The sequence below is a fragment of the Alligator sinensis genome, unplaced genomic scaffold (genome assembly GCF_000455745.1).
Source record: "Alligator sinensis unplaced genomic scaffold, ASM45574v1 scaffold54_1, whole genome shotgun sequence".
Classification (NCBI taxonomy): domain Eukaryota; kingdom Metazoa; phylum Chordata; order Crocodylia; family Alligatoridae; genus Alligator; species Alligator sinensis.
The window spans coordinates 282,645-303,163 of NW_005841962.1; the positions used below are offsets into that span (position 1 = coordinate 282,645).

At 41.6% G+C, this 20,519-nt stretch overlaps 1 protein-coding gene across 1 annotated transcript in view; it reads left to right on the plus strand.

Moving 5' to 3' along the window:
• Window positions 1-20,519, plus strand: part of NEK11 (NIMA related kinase 11) — a 205,092-nt gene that overhangs the window by 119,861 nt on the left and 64,712 nt on the right. The window contains exon 13 of the mRNA XM_025200289.1: window positions 19,474-19,619. Within this exon, the coding sequence (XP_025056074.1) occupies window positions 19,474-19,619 (146 nt within the window). The remainder of the gene's footprint in view (window positions 1-19,473; window positions 19,620-20,519) is intronic.

Here is a 20,519-nt window from a genome sequence, read left to right on the forward strand (position 1 = left end):
GGCTCACTGTAGTGCCTTCCAGTATCTGGCCTGAGCCACTGCAGGCATGTGACTGTATTTCTGGAATGAAAAGTGAATGTCTATTCACTTGCTTGCCAGTTCAATCTATGCAGTTTAGACTAACCTGCAAAGATTGAATCGATTCAGGCTCGGGCTTTTTGAATGTCTGTGCTTAGCATAAAAGTGTAGCCAGGCTCCCAGATATTTCAGGGAACATTTAGAATTTTGATATAGAAGGTGTATTTATAGCCCTTTCCTAAGTATCTTTGACCTAAAATGGACTGGTGACATGAAAGGTGATCTTGCTTACATCCACCATCAAAAACACTGTTTTAGAAAGAGCATTTAAAAATCGACAAGCTATATTCTAATAGCCATAAACTTCTTCAGGATATGCATTAGTGAGCACTTAGTTCTTCAAGGCAGGAGGTCAAATAGATCTGCAGAGTGCACCATTAACCTACCAAAGTAGCTCATTTCTATATCATGACATGACAAGAGGGCAATCATAATCGATGGTGCAGCATTACAAACTGTACAGAAGCAGGAAGAAATCACTTGAAGATCCAACTCATGTTACCAGGTGCCTTGTAAACAAAGAAATACTGCCCACACAGGCAGGTGACAGGGCTTCCAGCCATGGGGGCGCAATATGTGTTCCCATGCCTGGGAGCCCCACCAACTGATCCAGGCGCCCAGCTGCAAGGGCTCACCAGGTTCCCCTGTGGCTGGAAGCCCCTTCAGCTGTAGATAATAAGGCTTATGGGATCTAATGCTTGATCCCACGATAATACCTCCTACCAGGCACGTGCGGCATGGTAGGAAGCCGATTGTGTGGATCACACATCAGATCACCTTGTGCTTTTTATCTCCCCAGCTGGCAGGGGTGTAAGAGTAATGTAAACTGCAGTATGGGCTAATTCTCTTGTCATACACATTTCATACTGATATAACTGGCATCGGTAGAGTTAATCTTGATTTATATTGCTTTAAGTGGGAGTAGACTGGGGTCCTACATGTTTAATAAAAATCAGCAATACTATATTATCAGTTCTCTCTTGTTGCAGTCCTTATATGGGATTCTCATGGTGTTTTGCGGTATTGCTGTGAAATACCCAAACATTTAATTTCTGGAGTCATCAAACTGTATATTTTTTATCATTTCATCCTCACAATGAAGTGATTCATCTAGTGATAAAAAAGAATATGGAATGAAAATGTAAAGCTGTGTACTCATTTTTGGCTCAAAGAGCCACTTTATATTCATATCAATTTAATGGCTGAGAAGATATGGAAAACAAGAGTGGGACAAATATTTATTTTTAAAATGTTTATTAAACCATATATGCAAATACAGTTAACCCAGCCATGATATATTTGCAAGGGCTTGTCTTCACTGCCACACTGGAGTGAGAGCAGAGTGAAAGAGAAGCATTGAGATACAATACTGGTGCAAGGCAAGGTAATTGGAAAGTAGTTGATGAGGTTTTGCAACTCCAGTCACTGCATTTCCACTCTATCACTAGCTGGAGATTCAGCATCACTCCAGCTACAAGCCCAACCTCTCTTACAGGAGAGCTAGCTTGTGTCTAGAGTAGCATTTAACTCAAGCTAAATATTTTTGTGCATAGGAAGGAGTCAATAATACTTGTTACAGCTTGAACTAACATATGCAGTGAAGACGAGCCCTCTATAAGAAAAAGAATATGAAGACTGAGTAAACCGGTAACTGAAGGGAGGGACAATATACTAGACCATCAGACCTAAAGCCAAATCTTGCTCTCAGTAACCCTGCTGGAAATGGAGAGGATAAGAAAAAGGAGATGGGTTCTTTCCCTTATGAAATCTTTGGAGATCTTTACCCCCTGAAATTAATGGGACTGAGAAAGTTTGCCCTTTGCTTTCAGTCACTATTCTGTATTTTGTCAGTAATAATCTACCCAGGACCTCACCAACGAGCTGTTTCCCTAAGTGCTAATAACTTTTCAAGGCAATCAGGACTTGTAGTAGAGACGAGATCTTTTATTAGACCAACAAGATTTTTGCCAAAAAAAATCTTTAATTGCAAGCTTTCCGGCACAAACACCCTTCATTAGGCATTGGAGAAAAGATTGTAAAAGTTCTCGTGGGTAGAAATATAAGTTCATATTTCATAGAATTTCACAAAAGAGTCAATAGATGAAAGACTCCTCTGGGCAGTCGGTTCATAGCTGGTATGAAGCCTCTCACCTCCTGTGAGGTTCTGTGATGATGCAAATTACCTTGAAACAAAGGCAGAAGCAGGATCTCAGGTTTCAGATGGTCACAGTTGTTTCCTGCTTGGGAAAATATGAAGATTTCATTTTTTTAAATTGGCTAAAATTCGATATCTTCCATGTGTCAGATATCCAGGTTGTAGCCGTATTCATCTAGAGGAAAAGGCAATCAGGACTTGTAGTAGAGATGTATCTTTTTTTAAACCAACAAAATTTTTGCAAAAAAATGTCTTTAATTGCAAGCTTTTGGGCACAAACACGCTTCATCTGGTATTGGAAAAAAGATTGTAAAAGTTCTCCTGGGTAGAAATGAAAGTTGTTTGCAAAAATCAACTGTGACTATCTGAACCCTGAGATCCTGCTCCTACCTTTGTTTCAAGGTAATTTGCATCATCACAGAACCTCACAAGAGGTGAGACGCACTATACCAGCTACAGGGGTGTAGGTTGTAGCTGTGTTGGTCTAAGGACATGGGTATCTCTCCACTTTCATCCCCCTTCTCTCTCTTCCCCCTCCCCCCCCAGCCTGTCTCTCACCCATTGACTCCTCAATCTACATTTTCACTGACTATCTGTCTTGTATGCATACCAGCCCAGCCGCTGGCTTCTTTACTTTTCATTCCATCCAGGAAGAGCACATACCAACTGCTGAAACTTCCTTAGCCTGACGAAGGGTTTTTGAACCCAAAAGCTTGCTTAATAATTATTTTCCAACTATTTGTGTTGGTCTAATAAAAGATATCAGATTCACCCAAGGAACCTTGTCTGACTATACCAGCTATGAACTGACTGCATGGAGGAGTTTTCTATCTATTAACTACTCTGTGAAATCCTATGAAATATGAACTTTCATTTCTACCCAGGTGAACTGTTACAATCTTTTCTCCAATGCCTGATGAAGGGTGTTTTTGCCTAAAAGCTTGCAATTAAAGATTTTTTTTTGCAAAAATCTTGTTGGTCTAATAAAAGATATCATCTTTACTATGAGTCCTGATTGCCTTTTTCTCTAGACCAACACAGCTACAACCTGGATACCTAATAACTTTTCAAGTATTATAAACTTTTTCTGTCTCACCTTTTTCCATTGGTGAGCTCTATTTATCTAACTTGTGTTTTGTATTCTATTCCCTTTTATTTTTATATATTCCACTGATTATAATATTTTAAATTCATTAACTTAATAAATATGTTGCAATATGTTACATCTGGCAAACCCCCTGATTTCATTATAATTCCAGAATAGCTAAGTACATTACAATAATTGCATACATTATTTCTATATTTCCATTGCTAATTGTACGTTATGGTTGTATTGCTTTGAATTTCAAGTGGATAAAGTTTCTGCTGAATCTCAATTAGAAAATGTTCAGACATTCTAAGATGCTGCTGTTAATTTTTTCACATTCTAGTTTTTCAGAAGCTTTCTTGGATAGTTTTTGGATAGTTGTTAAATATGTTTTAAATTCTAAGTGGAAAAGAGGAACAAAGCCTTAAATATTTAGGAACATGTTTTTAAAGGATCCCCATTTAATACACACACACACACACACACACACACACAGTTGGCATTGTGGAAACTGCATTTGTGCGTGCCATTTAGGTAGCTATACCAAAGGTAATTACAAAGATCAACTTGGCCTACTTCAGACTATTTTATGCATAGCACCTTGGAATATAGTAGCTTCACTAGGTATGTGGGGACTATATTTACAAGCCAATATAACAGAACATAATGATGATATAATTGTTATAAAAACCATGCAGCCTTATTTAAATTATATGACCATATTTACCATTTATAGTAGGTGTTAAATACTACTCTTATGCAAATAAACCTGTCCTTTTTCTAATGGTCTTATTTGTGCATAACTGTATTTACAGCACCATACATGTGTAAATCAGTCATTAAAATACCTAGGCAGAGGAAAATCAAGGAACAGCCCTTTTTCATCATTCCTGTGACCCAAATGAGATGCAAATTCTTTTGATAAATGCTTTGGTGTAACTTCTCATCTTTTCTCAAAATATTCTCCTGAAATATATTTTCAACTGATTGGAATAAATGTAGGATCAAAAATAGAACAATGGTAATCTTTAGTTACCATTTATATAAAAGCTACAAACATTTTGCAAGCATGGGATAGCAAAATAAATTTTTACACAGTAGGTGCATCTATACAAGATGTTTAATGTGTAGTAGACTAATTCTACTGTACATTATCATGTCACGGCAAAAGCTGTGCTAATGAGCAATATAATTAGTCTATTACGCAGTACGTATCATAAAAAGACCATGCACTGGTGCTAATGCACAGTAGCACTGGTTAGTGCACATTTAGTTAGTACCTCATGTTAGAGGTACTAAACTTAATGAGCACTAACAATGGCACATTAATGTATGTGTAGACGCACCCAGTTGCCATTATTTTCTGAAGTATTTTTCAAATTGATTTTGTTTGATGTCTTAATAATTATAACTAGAAAATGTCCGTATATTTAACCTGGGTCAGTCATACTTAGATCTGCTCAGAATGGGAGCAGTTATCTTAAACTTATCATGGAAATCTTAACTCTTGATGGGTCATTGATTAGGTGCATTCTTCAATGATTTGCAGTGTATACAGAAAACTTTAACTGGATGCAAAGTATAAAATTAAAAAGTAATTAAAGAATGGGGTTACTAAAATAAGTGTATAATATTTTCAAGAACATATATGTATTTTGTAGCAAATATTTACAGCACTTCACAATGTTTACATAGCTTCATAAGGTCTCACTGCCAATTGCTTAATGATGAGGATGAAGCAATATTTACTGAGGGGCCAAAATACATTTCATTCTCCACTGTGTAGCTTTTTGTTCAACTCATAGACTAAATACAGACATTCAAGGGTATTAGGGGGAAGTTAAATTGATTCAAAATGGCTGGGGGGGTTGGGGGTCCAGCAGGCTGAAGGGAATTGGGGATCTGCTGGGGGATGTAGGGGCATGACCCGTGAGTGGGGGGGACAGGTGCAACGCACAGGTGGGGGAGTGGAAGGACGCAGGTGGGGGGGGGCATGTGTGACCTGCGAGGGGTAGATTCATAGATATTAGGGTCGGAAGGGACCTCAGTAGGTCATTGAGTTCTGGGCAGGAAAGAGCGCTGGGGTCAGATGACCCTAGCTAGGTGCTTGCCCAGTCTCCTCTTGAAGACCCCCAAGGTAGGGGAGAGCACCACCTCCCCTGGAAGCCCATTCCAGATTCTGGCAACCTTTACTGTGAAGAAGTTTTTCCTGATGTCTAACCTAAATCTGCTCTCTGTCAGTTTGTGACCATTGTTCCTTGCTACCCGAAGAGGCACCCTGGTGAAAAGAGCATCTCCAATACCTTGCTGCGTCCCCCTAAGAATTTGTAGGCGGCCACAACATCACCTCTCAGCCTTCTCTTGCAGAGGCTGAAGAGGTCCAGGTCCCTTACTCTCTCCTCATAGGGCTTGGTCTGTACACCCTTAACCATACGAGTGGCTCTCCTTCGGACCCTTTCGAGGTTATCCACATCCTTCTTAAAGTATGGTGCCCAAAACTGGATGCAGTACTCCAACTGTGGTCTGACCAATGCCGCATAGAGGGGAAGTATCACTTTCTTGGTTCTATTTGTCATGCATCTGCATGATGAAGTGAGGTTAGCTTTGCTGATGATTTCGTCACACTGATGACTCACATTCATCTTGGAGTCCACTATGACTCCGAGATCCTTTTTCATTTCTGTGCTTCTGAGAGGGTTATTTCCCAGCCAGCAGGTGTGCGGGATATTTTTACACCCTAGGTACAGCACTCTGAATTTGTCCTTGTTGAACTGCATCCCATTGTGTTCTGCCCACTTTTCCAACCTGTGCAGGTAAACCTGTAATGGTTCCCTACCCTCCGGTGTGTTCATTTCACCCACAAGTTTGCGGATGATACTAAATTGGACAGAATACACTTCATGCCCACATCCAAGTCACTGATGAAGACATGGAAGAGTACAGGTCCGAGGACTGAGCCCTGCAGGACCCCACTGACTACATCCTTCCAGGTTGATACCAACCCGTCCACTACCACTCTCTGGGTGCAACCCCCAAACCAATTTGCCGCCCACCAAACTGTGTAATCATCTAAGTCACAGTCTCTTAATTTATTTATGAGACTGGGATGAGATACCTTATCAAAGCCCTTGCTAAAATCCAAGTAAATGACATCCACCTCTACTCCTGAGTCTAAGTGTTTTGTGACACGGTCATAAAAAGAAACCAGATTAGTCAGGCATGCTTTACCTGCTATGAATCCATGATGGTTGCCCTGCTGCATTATTTTTCCCGCTGGACTCGCACAAATGTGATCCTTAATAATCTTTTCAAAGACTTTTCCAAGGATGGAGGTGAGACTAACTGGCCTATAATTACTTGGATCCTCCTTCCTCCTCTTCTTGAAAATAGGGACCACATTGGCCCTTTTCCAGTCCTCTGGGACCTGACCTAAGCACTACGAGCACTCAAACAGCCGTACCAGTGGTTCTACTATGAAAAGTTGAAGCAGGCTGTGCAGCATAGATGCCAACCTTAATGCCATGTACATGGCAGCACTTCCTAGGACCCGGGGCCATGAGAGCACTAAAATTCTTCCACTTATGAGAGTTGATTGCATTTGGAAAGGGTACCATCAAGTCTACAAACGGTGCTTTCAAGAACAAAACAGGCCATCCACCCTGAGCAATAGGATTAAGAACATGCTTCCAAACCTAAAAAGCTGTGATAGGTCAGTCTTTGGAAACATGACCTGGTAGGCCTGATTCTCTGGTCACTCATGTTAGAGTGTCTCTGATAGAAGACCTGAGAGTTTTGCCACTGTTATACCAACTGAAGAAAGAGAATCAGGCCCTATGGATAAGTACAGACATTTGGGAAGATTAAAAAGGGTTTAAAAAGACCACCTGACTTAAAACTAGCTCGACCCTCCATACCCATAAAAGGTGACCAGGGAACCAGAGAATAGGGACTTCCAACAGGGGAGCAGTTTGTAGGCAGTTTGCAGGCCAGTTCGTGGGCAGGAGTACACAGGAGCTTATGACAGAGACTTCAGGTAAGTGAATGAGGAGGGGGGCTACTATGGGAGTGGTGACATGAAGCGCAGCCAGGACCCCTGCCCTGCTGCTGCCTCCAGCCTGGAGCTTCTGTGAGGCCTCCAGCCAGACAGGCCCCTTGGATGGGTCAGCACTGCCCTGGCCCCTTGTCTGCGGGGGTTGTCTGGTGGGACCTCTGAGGCCTGGAGGTAGCGTGGGGGCCAGGGGTTCCCTTGCCTGCCCCACATGTGCCCAGATTGAGGCCCTGGAGGGGCAGGTGAGGGAACACCAAGCAGAGGTGAGCAGGCTTCAGGGGAAAGGATGAGATTGATGGATATTTTCATTCTCTGCAGGACCAGACACCTGGTGCAGAGACATCAGGGAAGAGTCCCAGGACAGCTAAATGGAGGACGGTCACCTCCAGAGCTAGACAGCATGTGGCTGTGACTGCTTCCCCAATGCAACTAGCGAACAGATACAAAGTCCTGGCAGCACTGGAGGATGATGCAGCAGAGGAAGCTGTAAGGGAAGACACATCTGCAACAAACACCGGGCAGGCTGAACGACAACCTAGCAGCCAGAAGAAGAGATGCCGTGTCATCGTGGTGAGTGACTCCCTCCTGAGAGGCACAGAGGGGCCTATGCGTTGAAGAGATCCCATGGCCGGGAGGTTTGCTGCCTACCTGGAGCCAGAATCCGGGACATCATGGCAAGGATTCCCGATCTCATCCAGCCCTCTGATTACTATCCCATGGTCCTTGTCCAGGTGGTCACAAATGATGTAGCCAGGAGTAGTCCAGACCGTGTCATGAGTGACTACATGGCTCTGGGGGCCAGGCTTAGGAAGTTGGGGGCAGAGGTGGTCTTCTCATCCATCCTTCCAGTCAGAGGTCGCCGTCAGCATCAGGACACTTGCATCAGGGAAGTCAACCTGCGGCTCCGGAGTTGGTGCCATCATCTGGAGTTGGTGCCAGTTGGTGTACTCCTGTTTTGGCTTCTACAACCACGATCCACACTTCCATGAGACAGGCATCCTGGGATGAGATGGTCTTCATCTCTCTTCTAAAGTTAAGAGTCTGTTCTCTTACAGGTTGGCTGATCTCTTACGAAGAGCTTTAAACTAGGTTCATCGGGGGATGGGGAAGCAGAGGATAAGGAGAACCTAGGATCAGTGAGCCACGAGCAATGCACTGGATCAGTCCAAGTAAGCACTAAGGTAAGTACTAAGAGGCCTGATAGACATCAGGAAAGGGGGGTACCAAGGGCACCCACTGGGGGGCTTAGATGTCTCTACACTAATGCTAGGAGCATGGGGAACAAGCAGGGGAAACTTGCACTCCTGCTTGCAAGGAACAACTTCGACCTGGTTGGACTAACTGAAACCTGGTGGGACCCTACTCACGATTGGGCAGTAGGCATTGAGGGTTACAGGTTGTACAGATGGGATAGAGTGGGGAAAAAAAGGAGGGGGCGATGGGGAAAAAAGGGAGGGGGTGATGCTCGCTACGTTACGGAACAATATACATCCTCTATAATCAAGATGGGATCAGAGAAGGGCCAAGTCGGGGGGAAAGGGACCTACCTGGTAGTAGGGGTCTACAGTAGACCGCCACACCAGGAGGATGAGCTAGACCTGGTATTCTCCAGACAGCTCTCAGAGGCCATACGGTTGAGAGATATGGTTGTCATGGGTGACCTAAATTACCCTGACATCTGCTGGGAGGAGCATTCAGCCAAATCTAACTGCTCACATAGGTTCTTAACCTGCATACAGGACCTCCACCTAACACAGGAGGTATACGATCCCACTAGGGGAAATGCTTTGTTGGACTTGGTGTTAGCTACAGGGGATGACCTGATGGGGAATCTGCAGGTACAAGGTAAACTAGGGGATAGTGACCATCAACTGATTCAATTCACTATCCGGCAAAGGGTGGGTAAACTAACCAGTAGGGCTGAAGTGCTAGACTTCAGAATGGCTAACTTCAACGTGCTCAGGAAATTAGTTAGTGAGGCATTAAAGCTCAAGAGCACTGGCGAAATGGGGGTCCAGGAAGGGTGGCCATTCCTCAAGGGAGTGATCCTATGGTTGCAGAAGGAGACAATCCCATTGCATATAAAAGGGGGCAAAGGGGCCAAGAAGCCCTCTTGGCTGAACAGGGAAGTCCAGGAAAGCCTATTCAAGAGAAAGCAATTTCTCTTGCACAGGCTGATGATACTAAATTGTGGGGTGAAGTGCACACTCCAGAGGGTAGGGAATGATTGCAGGTGGACCTGGACAGGTTAGAGAAGCTTGCAAACCAGGGAGGTATATTCCTCGTTGGTAGCTACCCCCTGTTTCCATAGCCTGTACACCTCTTTCTTTGCCCTTAGGCTTTCCTGAAACAGGGGGTAGCTACCTGGACTGAGCTTTAATCATCAGCAAAGCTAACCTCACTTTATCATGCAGATGCATGACAAATAGAACCAAGAAAGTGATACTTCCCCTCTATGCGGCATTGGTCAGACCACAGTTGGAGTACTGCATCCAGTTTTGGGCACCATACTTTAAGAAGGATGTGGATAACCTCGAAAGGGTCCGAAGGAGAGCCACTCGTATGGTTAAGGGTGTACAGACCAAGCCCTATGAGGAGAGAGTAAGGGACCTGGACCTCTTCAGCCTCTGCAAGAGAAGGCTGAGAGGTGATGTTGTGGCCGCCTACAAATTCTTAGGGGGACGCAGCAAGGTATTGGAGATGCTCTTTTCACCAGGGTGCCTCTTCGGGTAGCAAGGAACAATGGTCACAAACTGACAGAGAGCAGATTTAGGTTAGACATCAGGAAAAACTTCACGGAAGGGTGGCCAAAATTTGGAATGGGCTTCCAAGGGAGGTGGTGCTCTCCCTTACCTTGGGGGTCTTTAAGAGAAGGCTGGACAGGCATCTGGTTGTGGTCATCTGACCCCAGTACTCTTTCCTGCCTAGGAAAGGGGTTGGACTCGATGATCTTTTGAGGTCCCTTCTGACCGTAGCATCTATGAATCTATGAAACTTAAACTGGAACTCTTAGGCCTTGACCTGAGAGCCTGGAAACTAAAATGGGAACTAAGACTCTGAAGTCATCTCAGCTAATTACTAAGCAGAATGGAATTAAATCCTGGAAGTCCTGAGAATCCCAGCATGAGTTGGGCTCCCTATAAGTAAATAAATAAATTCCATAATAGAGGACTCCCTATCATTTGCCTAATTTGAGTCACTCCCCATACTGCCCCTACTCTCTGAAAACATCCAGGGGATCCATAGGTATCCGGGACAGCCTACAGAAGTCCCCTAACATCAGGTGATGGGCAGCTCAGAGAGTCAGGGCAGCCAGCTTATCATCCAACATTCCTTTCTGTAGAAATGTAAAAAAAAATAAATCTAGCTTTTATTCCAAGTAAGAATAAAAACATTTCTGCAATATCAGAATTTCCTGAAAAATTAAAATTCTGAATTTTAAATAAGTTCTGCTTCTATAGCAGCACTGCATCTTAGAAAGAAATGAAAACCAAACCAAACAGAAAAACATAGCAGACTTACAAATGGAGTTTAGGTGGACAAGGAGCTACTGAGAGATTTACGCAGTTTTCAGATTAACCCAGCACTTTAGGGAGCAGTGGCAAATTCTCTGGTGACATTAAAAAAAAAAAGAAGACATGGAATGATAGCATGCTTATATCAGTGTCATTTACTTTAATTTGTTGTGGATTTATCCCAGGAAAAATCAGGGGTAAAATTACACTAGTGTATGTAGACAAGCAAGCTCCCCTATCATGTACTACCATACTGCTATGACAAAGGTCATTAATAGCAGCTCACAGCACACAGCCGCACTCATCTCTTCACTCCAGATGAATTTTAGCATGCCAAGATCATGTGACCCATCACACATATGCCAGCTGTTTAGAAAAGTATAAATGACAAAGTAGTGCAGCTTCCATTTATTTGGACATTAGTACATAGGCTTCAGTGCAAATATGGTGACAGGGAGAAAAGCAAACAAACTATTTGGGGTTTATGTTCTCCAGTTTTTTGTTCAACCCACCCATTATATCATGTCCCCTCAATATATAAATGGTCTCCAGATTACTCTTTAATATCTTGCTTGTTTTTTGATTCACTTACTCTTGACATACAACTAACATGCAGACTGAATTGCATTTTATATTGTGTTATACGTCCAGACTTTTAAATAATACAGCTGATTATATTAGGTCTGAATCTGGTCCATACTATTTGATTGCTACTGGTTCACTATTTTGCAGCTTGTAAATGGTATATTTGAATAGAATCTAGGGAGGAGGTAGCCAATTTCCTGAAATTGCAATTCATTACTAGTTACATAATGACTCCCCTCCTTCACAGTCACTGTCATCAAACTGAAAATGATAGTAGTATTTACAACAGGAGTATAAATGTATTGTGGAAAAGGTGTGAGTTTCCTTTCCTTTCCTTTCCTTTCCTTCTGATCAAAAAATTGAAAATAACCTAGGGGGTTAAGCCTAGCTTTTAATATATTTTTGTGGTCAGTTTTCCCTTAATGACCTTGCAGCTCTTGCTGTGGTGCTGCTGTGTTTCCGCTGGACACTGTGCATGGTTAGGGTAACCTTTCAAATAATGGGATCTCCTCATTCATAAAGGAAATAACTTTCAAAGACTTACTGAATCTCCCATTCTGTTATCCTCGTTTGTATATTGTTATTTTCCCCCTTCTCTTGACCAGCACCAAAAGCATTTCTAAATTTTTTGAACTCTTATGGGAGATGATGAGGTTGTGGGATCTTTGATTTTGAAAGTGACATCAAATTTATCTGAACTGCGATTACCACATTAGTTATCCTATTTCTGTACACATTGTAAGTAGAACTGCCCAGGAAATTTTGTAAAGAAACAATTTTTTTCTGTAGTTTTTTAATATTGTGAACTGATTTTTAAAAAAAATATAATTTGCCCAACACCAAAGCATAAAGACTCAGTTTCATCTGAGTTTTTTTTACATTTTTGCAAAAAAAATAAATAAAAAAAATTGAAAACGCATACGGTATTTCTAATAGAAATTTTTATGTTATTAAAAAGTCCATTTTTAAGTTATTTCAGCAATCTGCAATTATAAGTTATGAGAGAATCAGTAAAAACAAATTAATTTTAAGATAAAATATGGTTCATACTCAATAATGTTTGATAGATAGTTGTCTGTTGGGTCTACTGTTCTCTAATGTTTGATAGATTGCTGTTTTCAAATGACACCCAAGTATTTGGGTCTAAATTACATTGTGACTTATGCCATCTACAACTCCATTTCCAAACAAGACACTTCATAAGAAGTAAATCAGAACAAAAGGAATCCCATGGTAAATGAAATAAAGCTGCTTCTTGCTAATACTCCTATAAAGTGAGCATGCCAATGATCCCATACACTGAACTTTTGCTGTATTCCTTAGTTAAACAGCCATTTTACTTGATACCATGCTGCAGTATAATTTAGTCCATGATTCTCTCTCGTCTTTGCTTTCAGATAATTATATTAAAAGATAGAAAAGCTCACCCGGATCATCTTGCTCATCTTCTTGTCAATATACCTTTCCTTGCACATACCAAACATTTTCTAACATTCTAATATTTTTTGTAGTCTAATTCCAAATGTTCAAAGCAAGGGAGATTCTACTAATTCTCGGCAGATGTAGTTCGACAGCCTAGTATTTGTGTCTCACTTGGAGCTTGACTAGAAGATGGCAATTCCATTTTTCAGCAAGTTATGACATTTCAAACATTTTATGTGCCAAATGAGAACAAAACCAAATCTTTGGAAGGTTTTCACAAAAATTGAATTTGTGTGTGTGTGCGCGCTAATGTTTCCGAATTGTTAAGGTATCAGCCTAGAGCATGAGGGACTGAGGTTTAAGTCCATTCTCTCTCTGAATTGAAAATGTGTCTTTCATTCCTGCCAACTCCAAATTAGGCAGGTATATTTCCCATATTTCAGTCTATCAACTGAGCTATGGAGTCTCTCTCTTTTCCCTCCACCTCCTGCCTCAATGCTAGTTTTTAGAAACTTGATATATTGCTGTGAAAATGTTCTAACTGGCTCTAGTCAACACCTCTTGGTGTCTCTTAAGAGCAAATCTACTTTTTAAAAAATATGCCTCGTGCATGCAAAAAAAGGGGGAGAAGTAAAATAGGTACTATACTTTTTCGTATGCCACACAACCCCAAATAAGAAATGCAGCTTGTTTTGGAGAAAGCAGAATGACTAAAGTTTTGACCCCCTCACAGCTGAATAGGCTGCTTTTGCCTAAGCAGGAAAGAGAGGATGAGTGAGCTGAAGATTAGGTTCTGTCCTTGCTCCAATTCAGGGATAGAGTTAGGTCCATTTAAGTGCTGAACTGTGCATACATTTGTCACAACCCAATTAAGTAGTGCCCATGTCACAAGCAAGTAAAACCATTCAAAACAGTTTTTTTCTGCACTAGGTTAACTAAGGGTTAACAAATGATAGTAACAGTTTTTTTGCTGCGCATGTCAAAAAGAAATTTATAACTGCAACACCAACATGAAATAGAACTTAGCCTTCTGTGCTGTACATAAATCATTATAATTGGTCAAAGAAAACAAGGAGTAACCCTGTGATAATACCCTAGCGAAGACCGCTAGATAATTGGCAATTCTAATTAAATTTATGACGTGGCGAAAAGCAATTGGCTATTATACAAATAAAACCCGTCTTCACTTCCGTGAAGAAGGGAAGACCTCCGCACACGTAACCTGGAGACCTCTGAACGTATGCGTCAGAGTAACTGACAATTTGATCACTTGTCAGTTCCCCACGTCTCGACCCAATCTCAGACGTAAATCAACGACCTGCCGGCCCGACCTTTTCTCTGCCCAACCACCGAATTTATGCAGACCGACCTACGAACCCTAAGCTGTAACTAACCAAGTATTTCTAACCTCTGTCTTTCACCACCTTGACGGTGTGAGTAAATAATCTTGCTTTGCAACCGATAAGCGTCCGCCTAATTAATTCCACTCCATGTGTCACAAGTACCCGCCTGATGGACCCTTAACTGCCCGGGTGGGAGTCAGGGAGAGCTGCTGGCCGGCTGCCCTGGGTCCCGACAACATTCAGGGATTTAGATTGGGCAAAAAATGGCCAGCCCATTCTAAGTTCACTTAAGGAGGCATACTATGTAGGTCGGGCTACTCCGTGCTTGATCTAGCTGAATGTTTGTACATGTTGGGACCATAGCCCCAGAGCTGGGAAACTAGCTCAAGCACTGATTGCAATTTAGTCACAGCAGCATAAGTAGTTACCTAGCTTTTTGGTTGCATTTTGCAGCATATATAAAGTTCCATGCTGCTGCAGTTACATTTCTAGCAGGAGTTAAGCTAGTTTAAAGTTAGCTTAAGTTTTCCTATACAAGATGTGATCATGGTAGTGACTGTAGTGTAGACATACAACTTAAATTAATATGCAGTTAAACCATCCTTACTATACTTGATATCCTCATTCTAGATGTAGGAAATTACTACAGTGTTTCAGATACCATGAGCAATGTCTTGATGATTTGGTAAATGTTGATTTTTTTTTTTAAAGGGCCTGAGTGAGCTAGTCATCCTTATGCAGCAGAACATGTTATCATTTATTTTTTAAAACAGGCACTAAAGTATATGCTGAGTTGAGACCTTAACAGGAAACATTTACATCAAGAGTAGTTTTCCCATGAGAGGAAATTGAAATGCATAGAAATGAAGTTGCTTGCTCAAGGGAAACACAAGGACTGGAATTAAAAGACAAAAATGCCTGACTCCTAACCAATGTCAACGAACAATTTAGGGCCCTAGCTCCTAAAAATAATTCAGGATGGGTAATTCTCAGTCCATCACTTGAATATTTGTCTACCTCCATTGAATTATTATCAGAGTATATTACAGTAGTTTCCAAGTAGGGCTATTTTATTGTATACAATATTTTTAAAGGAAAGATGTTCATACCCTACTCTTATATTTTATCATAACAAATTGTTTGAAGAAAGAGCTGGCCAGATGCTTAACTGGCATAAATCAACATAAACTCATTAACTTCACTAGGGCTATGATGGTTTTTCCCAGAAGGTCTATATAGCCTGATCAAAATCAAATCCAATTTTCATTCTAGTAATGAATTAACATTCTATAAGCAGGGTTACTTGAGATAAACAACACTTTATGTACAATTCCGTTAAAAAAAATTATAAATGCTTAGTAGAATGTGTTTTTTAAATAGTTTCATTTGGATGAAAATAATTTATTTTACACAAAGAAATAAAGTTAAAAGCCATAAAGTGTTATAACTTACTAGCAAATTGCCCATCAAGAATGACAAGGAGGTGGGGCAGGGACAGAGGCCTGCGTCTGGCTCCCCCTCCCTGTCTCGAGCCAGGGCCAGGTCCACCCCCCACCCCCCCCCTGCCACTGTGGGCTGGGGCCGGGGCCACTCCCTGCCTTCCCCCCCCACCGCTGCTTCGAGCTGGGGCCAGGGACTGGGCCATTCCCTCCTCTCCCCCCGCCCCCGCCCTCTGCTTCGGGCAGGGGCCAAGACCAGCACTCCAGTCCCCCCCGTTATGGTAGTGCTCCGGTCCCTGCCATCCCCCCTCACCTCCCTTCCCTCTGGCCCCCCAGTTCCCATTGTCATAGCAGCACTCCACCATCTGGGTCTGTCTGTGTAGAGCACTCTGATTGGCTGCTGAGACAGCCAGTCAGAGTGCAAATAAAGTGTTATGGACAGACAGACAGAAAAAGGCTTTTATAATATTTGAATTATTGAGGTTTGAAAAAGGTATCCTAATCTGTAAAACTATAGCAAGGAGGATTCAGTGATAAAGTTAAAACTCACATTTGCCTACTGCACAATCCAAAACAGGTTTCCTATCTAAAATGATGCTTGAATGTTATGTTCCATCTCTAATGTGTCTTTTTACAAATATCTTGTTTTATATATTTGATTTGCATCCAAAATACTGGCACAGCTTCACTTGGGTTTCTAAATCATAAAATAGTTATGCAGGCTACATAGCAGCAGCCGGCTAATTTGCCACAATTTCTAAGCATTTACTATTTCTTCTCTTTTTTTCATCCTTCCCAGTGCCTAAAGAGAGAACTTCAGAGGATACACCCCCCAAAAAGAAATCACTTTAACCAATCAAATATTCATTATTGCATTGTCTTTGAAAGGAAATAATTCCACTGCACCTTAAAAAAAGCAAAAATATTTAAATTACTCAGTTTTATGGTATGGATAAAAGAAAAATAATTGAAAATATATGATTTTCTCTCCTCTGATGGAGATTAATACAGATTCCTCCTTTTAATGAAGGGTTCACTCTTTAGATTATAATTGTATTTCGTTAATTTGCATTTTAGGAAGGCATGCATGTGAATTCACCTGATTAATTATTTTAATAGATCCTGGAGTTTTGAGATCTCCCACCAGAATTTTTTCTTAATAGCTGTATTTTTAAAAGAAAATTAATGTCCTGATGCTACTGATTCCAAAATATCTTACTTTATTGAAATAAAAACATATTCATCTTTCCTAGCCTTTTGTTTTTCACCCTTGCTAGGTAAATGTAATTATCAAGAAGTACTGATGCTAAATTCTGCATCCTTTGCTGATTTGTCTAGATTACCCTTTGTGTATCTGTTTGAATGCAAGCTCATTGAATGCCAATTAATCACTAATATGATTGTAAATACTAATTTAGACACTGTAAACACGGATTCCAGGATACAAATGTTAAAGTATTGTCCAGACTAGCCTTTACAGTGTTAACTTTTGATGACTGACATTTATTCGCTTCTGTAAAAACAATACAAGAGTATTGTTTTTCAGTCATGAATCACAAAACTATAAAGATTAGTCTCATACTTTTTCAGAACTCCTTCTCTCATGATACTTCTGAAGGAACTGGTATAAAACAGTGTGAGTACATGTATGTGTTTGAGAGCTGGAGTTATTAAAATAAAAAAGGAAAAATATACCATGCTCAGTACTTTTTAAATCCCAGGTAATAAAGGAGGACTAAAACCTAATTCTACATTTTCAAAGCCCTCACACATTTTTCAGGAAGAAAAGGTTCCCATAGTTATTTCCTAGTGTCTTGCTGAGGCCTCATGATTTGTTGGGGGCTAACTGCATATTTCCACATCCCAAAAAATATAATTCAGAATAAGTGTCTTCAGCCTGTGCTTTAAGTTTGGCATTTCAAGATGAATTGTTGCTCTTTGTACTAGGTCTGCCTGACTCAGAAGACAAGGGGGCCTGATTCTATCCTTAACTCGGTTTCAGGCATTACTCCTTTGATGGTGATGGAGTTACTTTGATATAATACTGGTGTCAGTGAGGTAAAAATCAGTGAAAAGGTTAAAGAAAAATGGAAAATTCTGTTGCAGAATCTGTAATACCCTGTAACATCATCTAGAGGTAGACTGGGGAAAAGAAAGTAAGTGGCTAACATTAGGAGTAGGTTCCATGTCATTGTAAACTAGTCAAACTCACAGCCTGATGTATGCAAGTTGAATCTATGAATCGTAAAATGTGCTACTTTTAATCCTTTAAAAGTATTTTGCAAGTGGAGAAGTGGAGAAAGGACAGGGAAGTGTGTCAAAGTGGGGTCCCTGGATAACCTCAGGGCTAGTTTCCTAACCTGCCTCTGGGCACGCCCCCCACCTGACTTTCCTGCCACGCCTTGATGGAATATAATTAGGTTGTTAATTAAGGTGGGAGGCTGCCCATTTTACACCCCAATATTGCAGGGGCTATCCGTGGCTCTGTTCCACCCCTACACTGTGGCCCAAGCCTCGCAGATGGCATCTCAGGCAGTTGGTTCAACTGTCCCCTTTGCCCATTAGCTGTGGCCCCCAATCATGGCACCTTCCCCTTCCATAAGCCCTGGCCCTGTCTCAGGCCAGTCAAGACCCCGAACTTCTTTGCTCATCATGGGCATTCCTCACGGTGGGCCCCTGGCCTTTTTGACCCTTCCGGTCCTGGCCATAGTATAGACCAGTTGAATGCCTCGGTTGGATTTTTGCATTCTGCCTGCACTTAGGGATCGGGGTCCCCCGTTCCCGGCTCAGTCACTCCCCAAGCCAGGCTCAGGCACCTCCAGAAGCTTAGTTGGCCTACCCTGCTCTGATGTTATATGACCCACCCAAAGGTGAGGGCTGGGGTTAAGGTACCCCTACTCGCCTTTCACTGGGGTGGTAACTGGCCTGGCATTTCCTGGGGGCTCCTGCACCACTGAGAGCTCCACCAGGCCACCCATTCCCGGCAGGGTGCAGTTTTAGGTCATGCCCAGGACCAGGAGCCTCCAAACCATCCCCTACAGCTCCTGCCCGTACCTCCAGAATGTTACAAGAAGCCTTGCAGCCAGGCGATGTTACTGCCTGGCCTGCCAGCAGCAAACTACCCTGTTTATATAGGCAGCCAAAAAGGGGCCGCGGTGGAGAAAAACCGCCTGCCACAATTAAGCACCTGCTGGCTGCTTGGCTCGGCCCTTAATGTGGCAGGCACCAACAGTGCCCTGCCAAAGGAAGTAATTATATTTTTGTGTAATATATTTCCTATGCCTTACCTTTGTTCTTTCCAATGATGTATGGAATGATTCAGACATTCATCTCATTTGTTTTGCCTTTTAATTTAGCTATCTTATTTACCACAAAATTAAGCAAGTTGGAATAAACCAAGTAGTGACTAAATTCACCCCTCTGTAACACAGATATAACCCAGTTTGTGTCATTTCAGCCAAATTTACTCTGGTATATATCCATATAGATCCACTGAGGGCCATAATTAACCGAACCTAATACAATTCTGTCCTTTTGACAGAAACAGTTTTAACAGTACCTTTTTGTCACTAACAGCATGACACTGGTCAGATTCTACTGTCTGATTTTTTTCAAAGGATCTGTTGCCTTGTAGGTGATATGAAAATATCTTGTGTCTTTTTAAGTAAATGTATGTATATGCAGATAGAGAGAGAGATGTTTATGTGCATGTGTGTATACATACTCATCAACTTTTAAATAACTTTTGTAACCTTTTCATATAGCGATTCCTATAAAATCTATACTCTTGTTTCATTCCAGAGATCCCTGAAGATCCACAAATTGCAGAAGCATATTATAATGATGAGTTTGATTCTTGCTCAGAATCAAGTGAAGAAGAGGAGAAATACAATGAAGAGGATGAGAATGCTGAAATATCTCAGTCTGTCTCCAGAACAAATCAACAGGTAGATTGTGTTCTTGTGTGACAATAGCATATGCCTGGGTGCTATTTTTTATAATTGTTTGTAAAGCAACAATCAGCATAATACACTGAGTGTCCGATCTTGAGAAGTACTGATCAATTACAGTTCCCACTCATTTTACTGAGATTGTCGGTGTTAGAAACCTATCAAAGTTAGGTCACATGAATGTGCATTTATAAACCATCCAAAATAAAGAGAGTATTCTGTATCTCTTTAGGATTAAGGACAAAAGTACTTTAGGGACCAAGATGTAATTGAGCGTTGTCACATTTGGAAATGGATCTTAGCCTCATAAATCAGGAGCTTTTGAAAATTTGTCATGTACCTTCAGTCTGTGTCTTGTATGCCTGTGATCCATATACAGTCTGTTTCTAATTTATCATGTTAATCAGTTTGTTTTTTATTGTAAACTCCTTGAGTAGGGACAGACATTCAAAAAGTCTGAGTCTAAATTAATTGAATCTTTGCAGGTTAGTCTAACTTGGCTAGGCTAAATCAGTTTGTAACCATGCAGACATCCCCTCTGGACTCAGAAAATGAAGGCATATGCTTGCAATAGCTCAGGCTAGAAGTCGGGGGGCACTAAAGCAGCCCTCCCTTCCCTTCCAGAGTGCTGAGCTGAGGGGGCGTGGCCAGGCCCCAGCAGGACTGGGGAGGGGTCATCTATCCCCCTCTCCCCCCGCCCCCCAATCAGCCCAGCAGATAAAGTTTATCACCCCTAACTCAGTGTTTATCATCCCATTAAGAAAACAAAGCCTCTCTCCATTAGTTCAAGCTCTTCTTAAACAGCTTTTCCAAGGAAGGACATTAAGCTACCTGTTGATTAGCTCCAAAATGCCTGTCTGCTTTTGTCTTCTCCCACAGCATGGACTCTAGCCAACA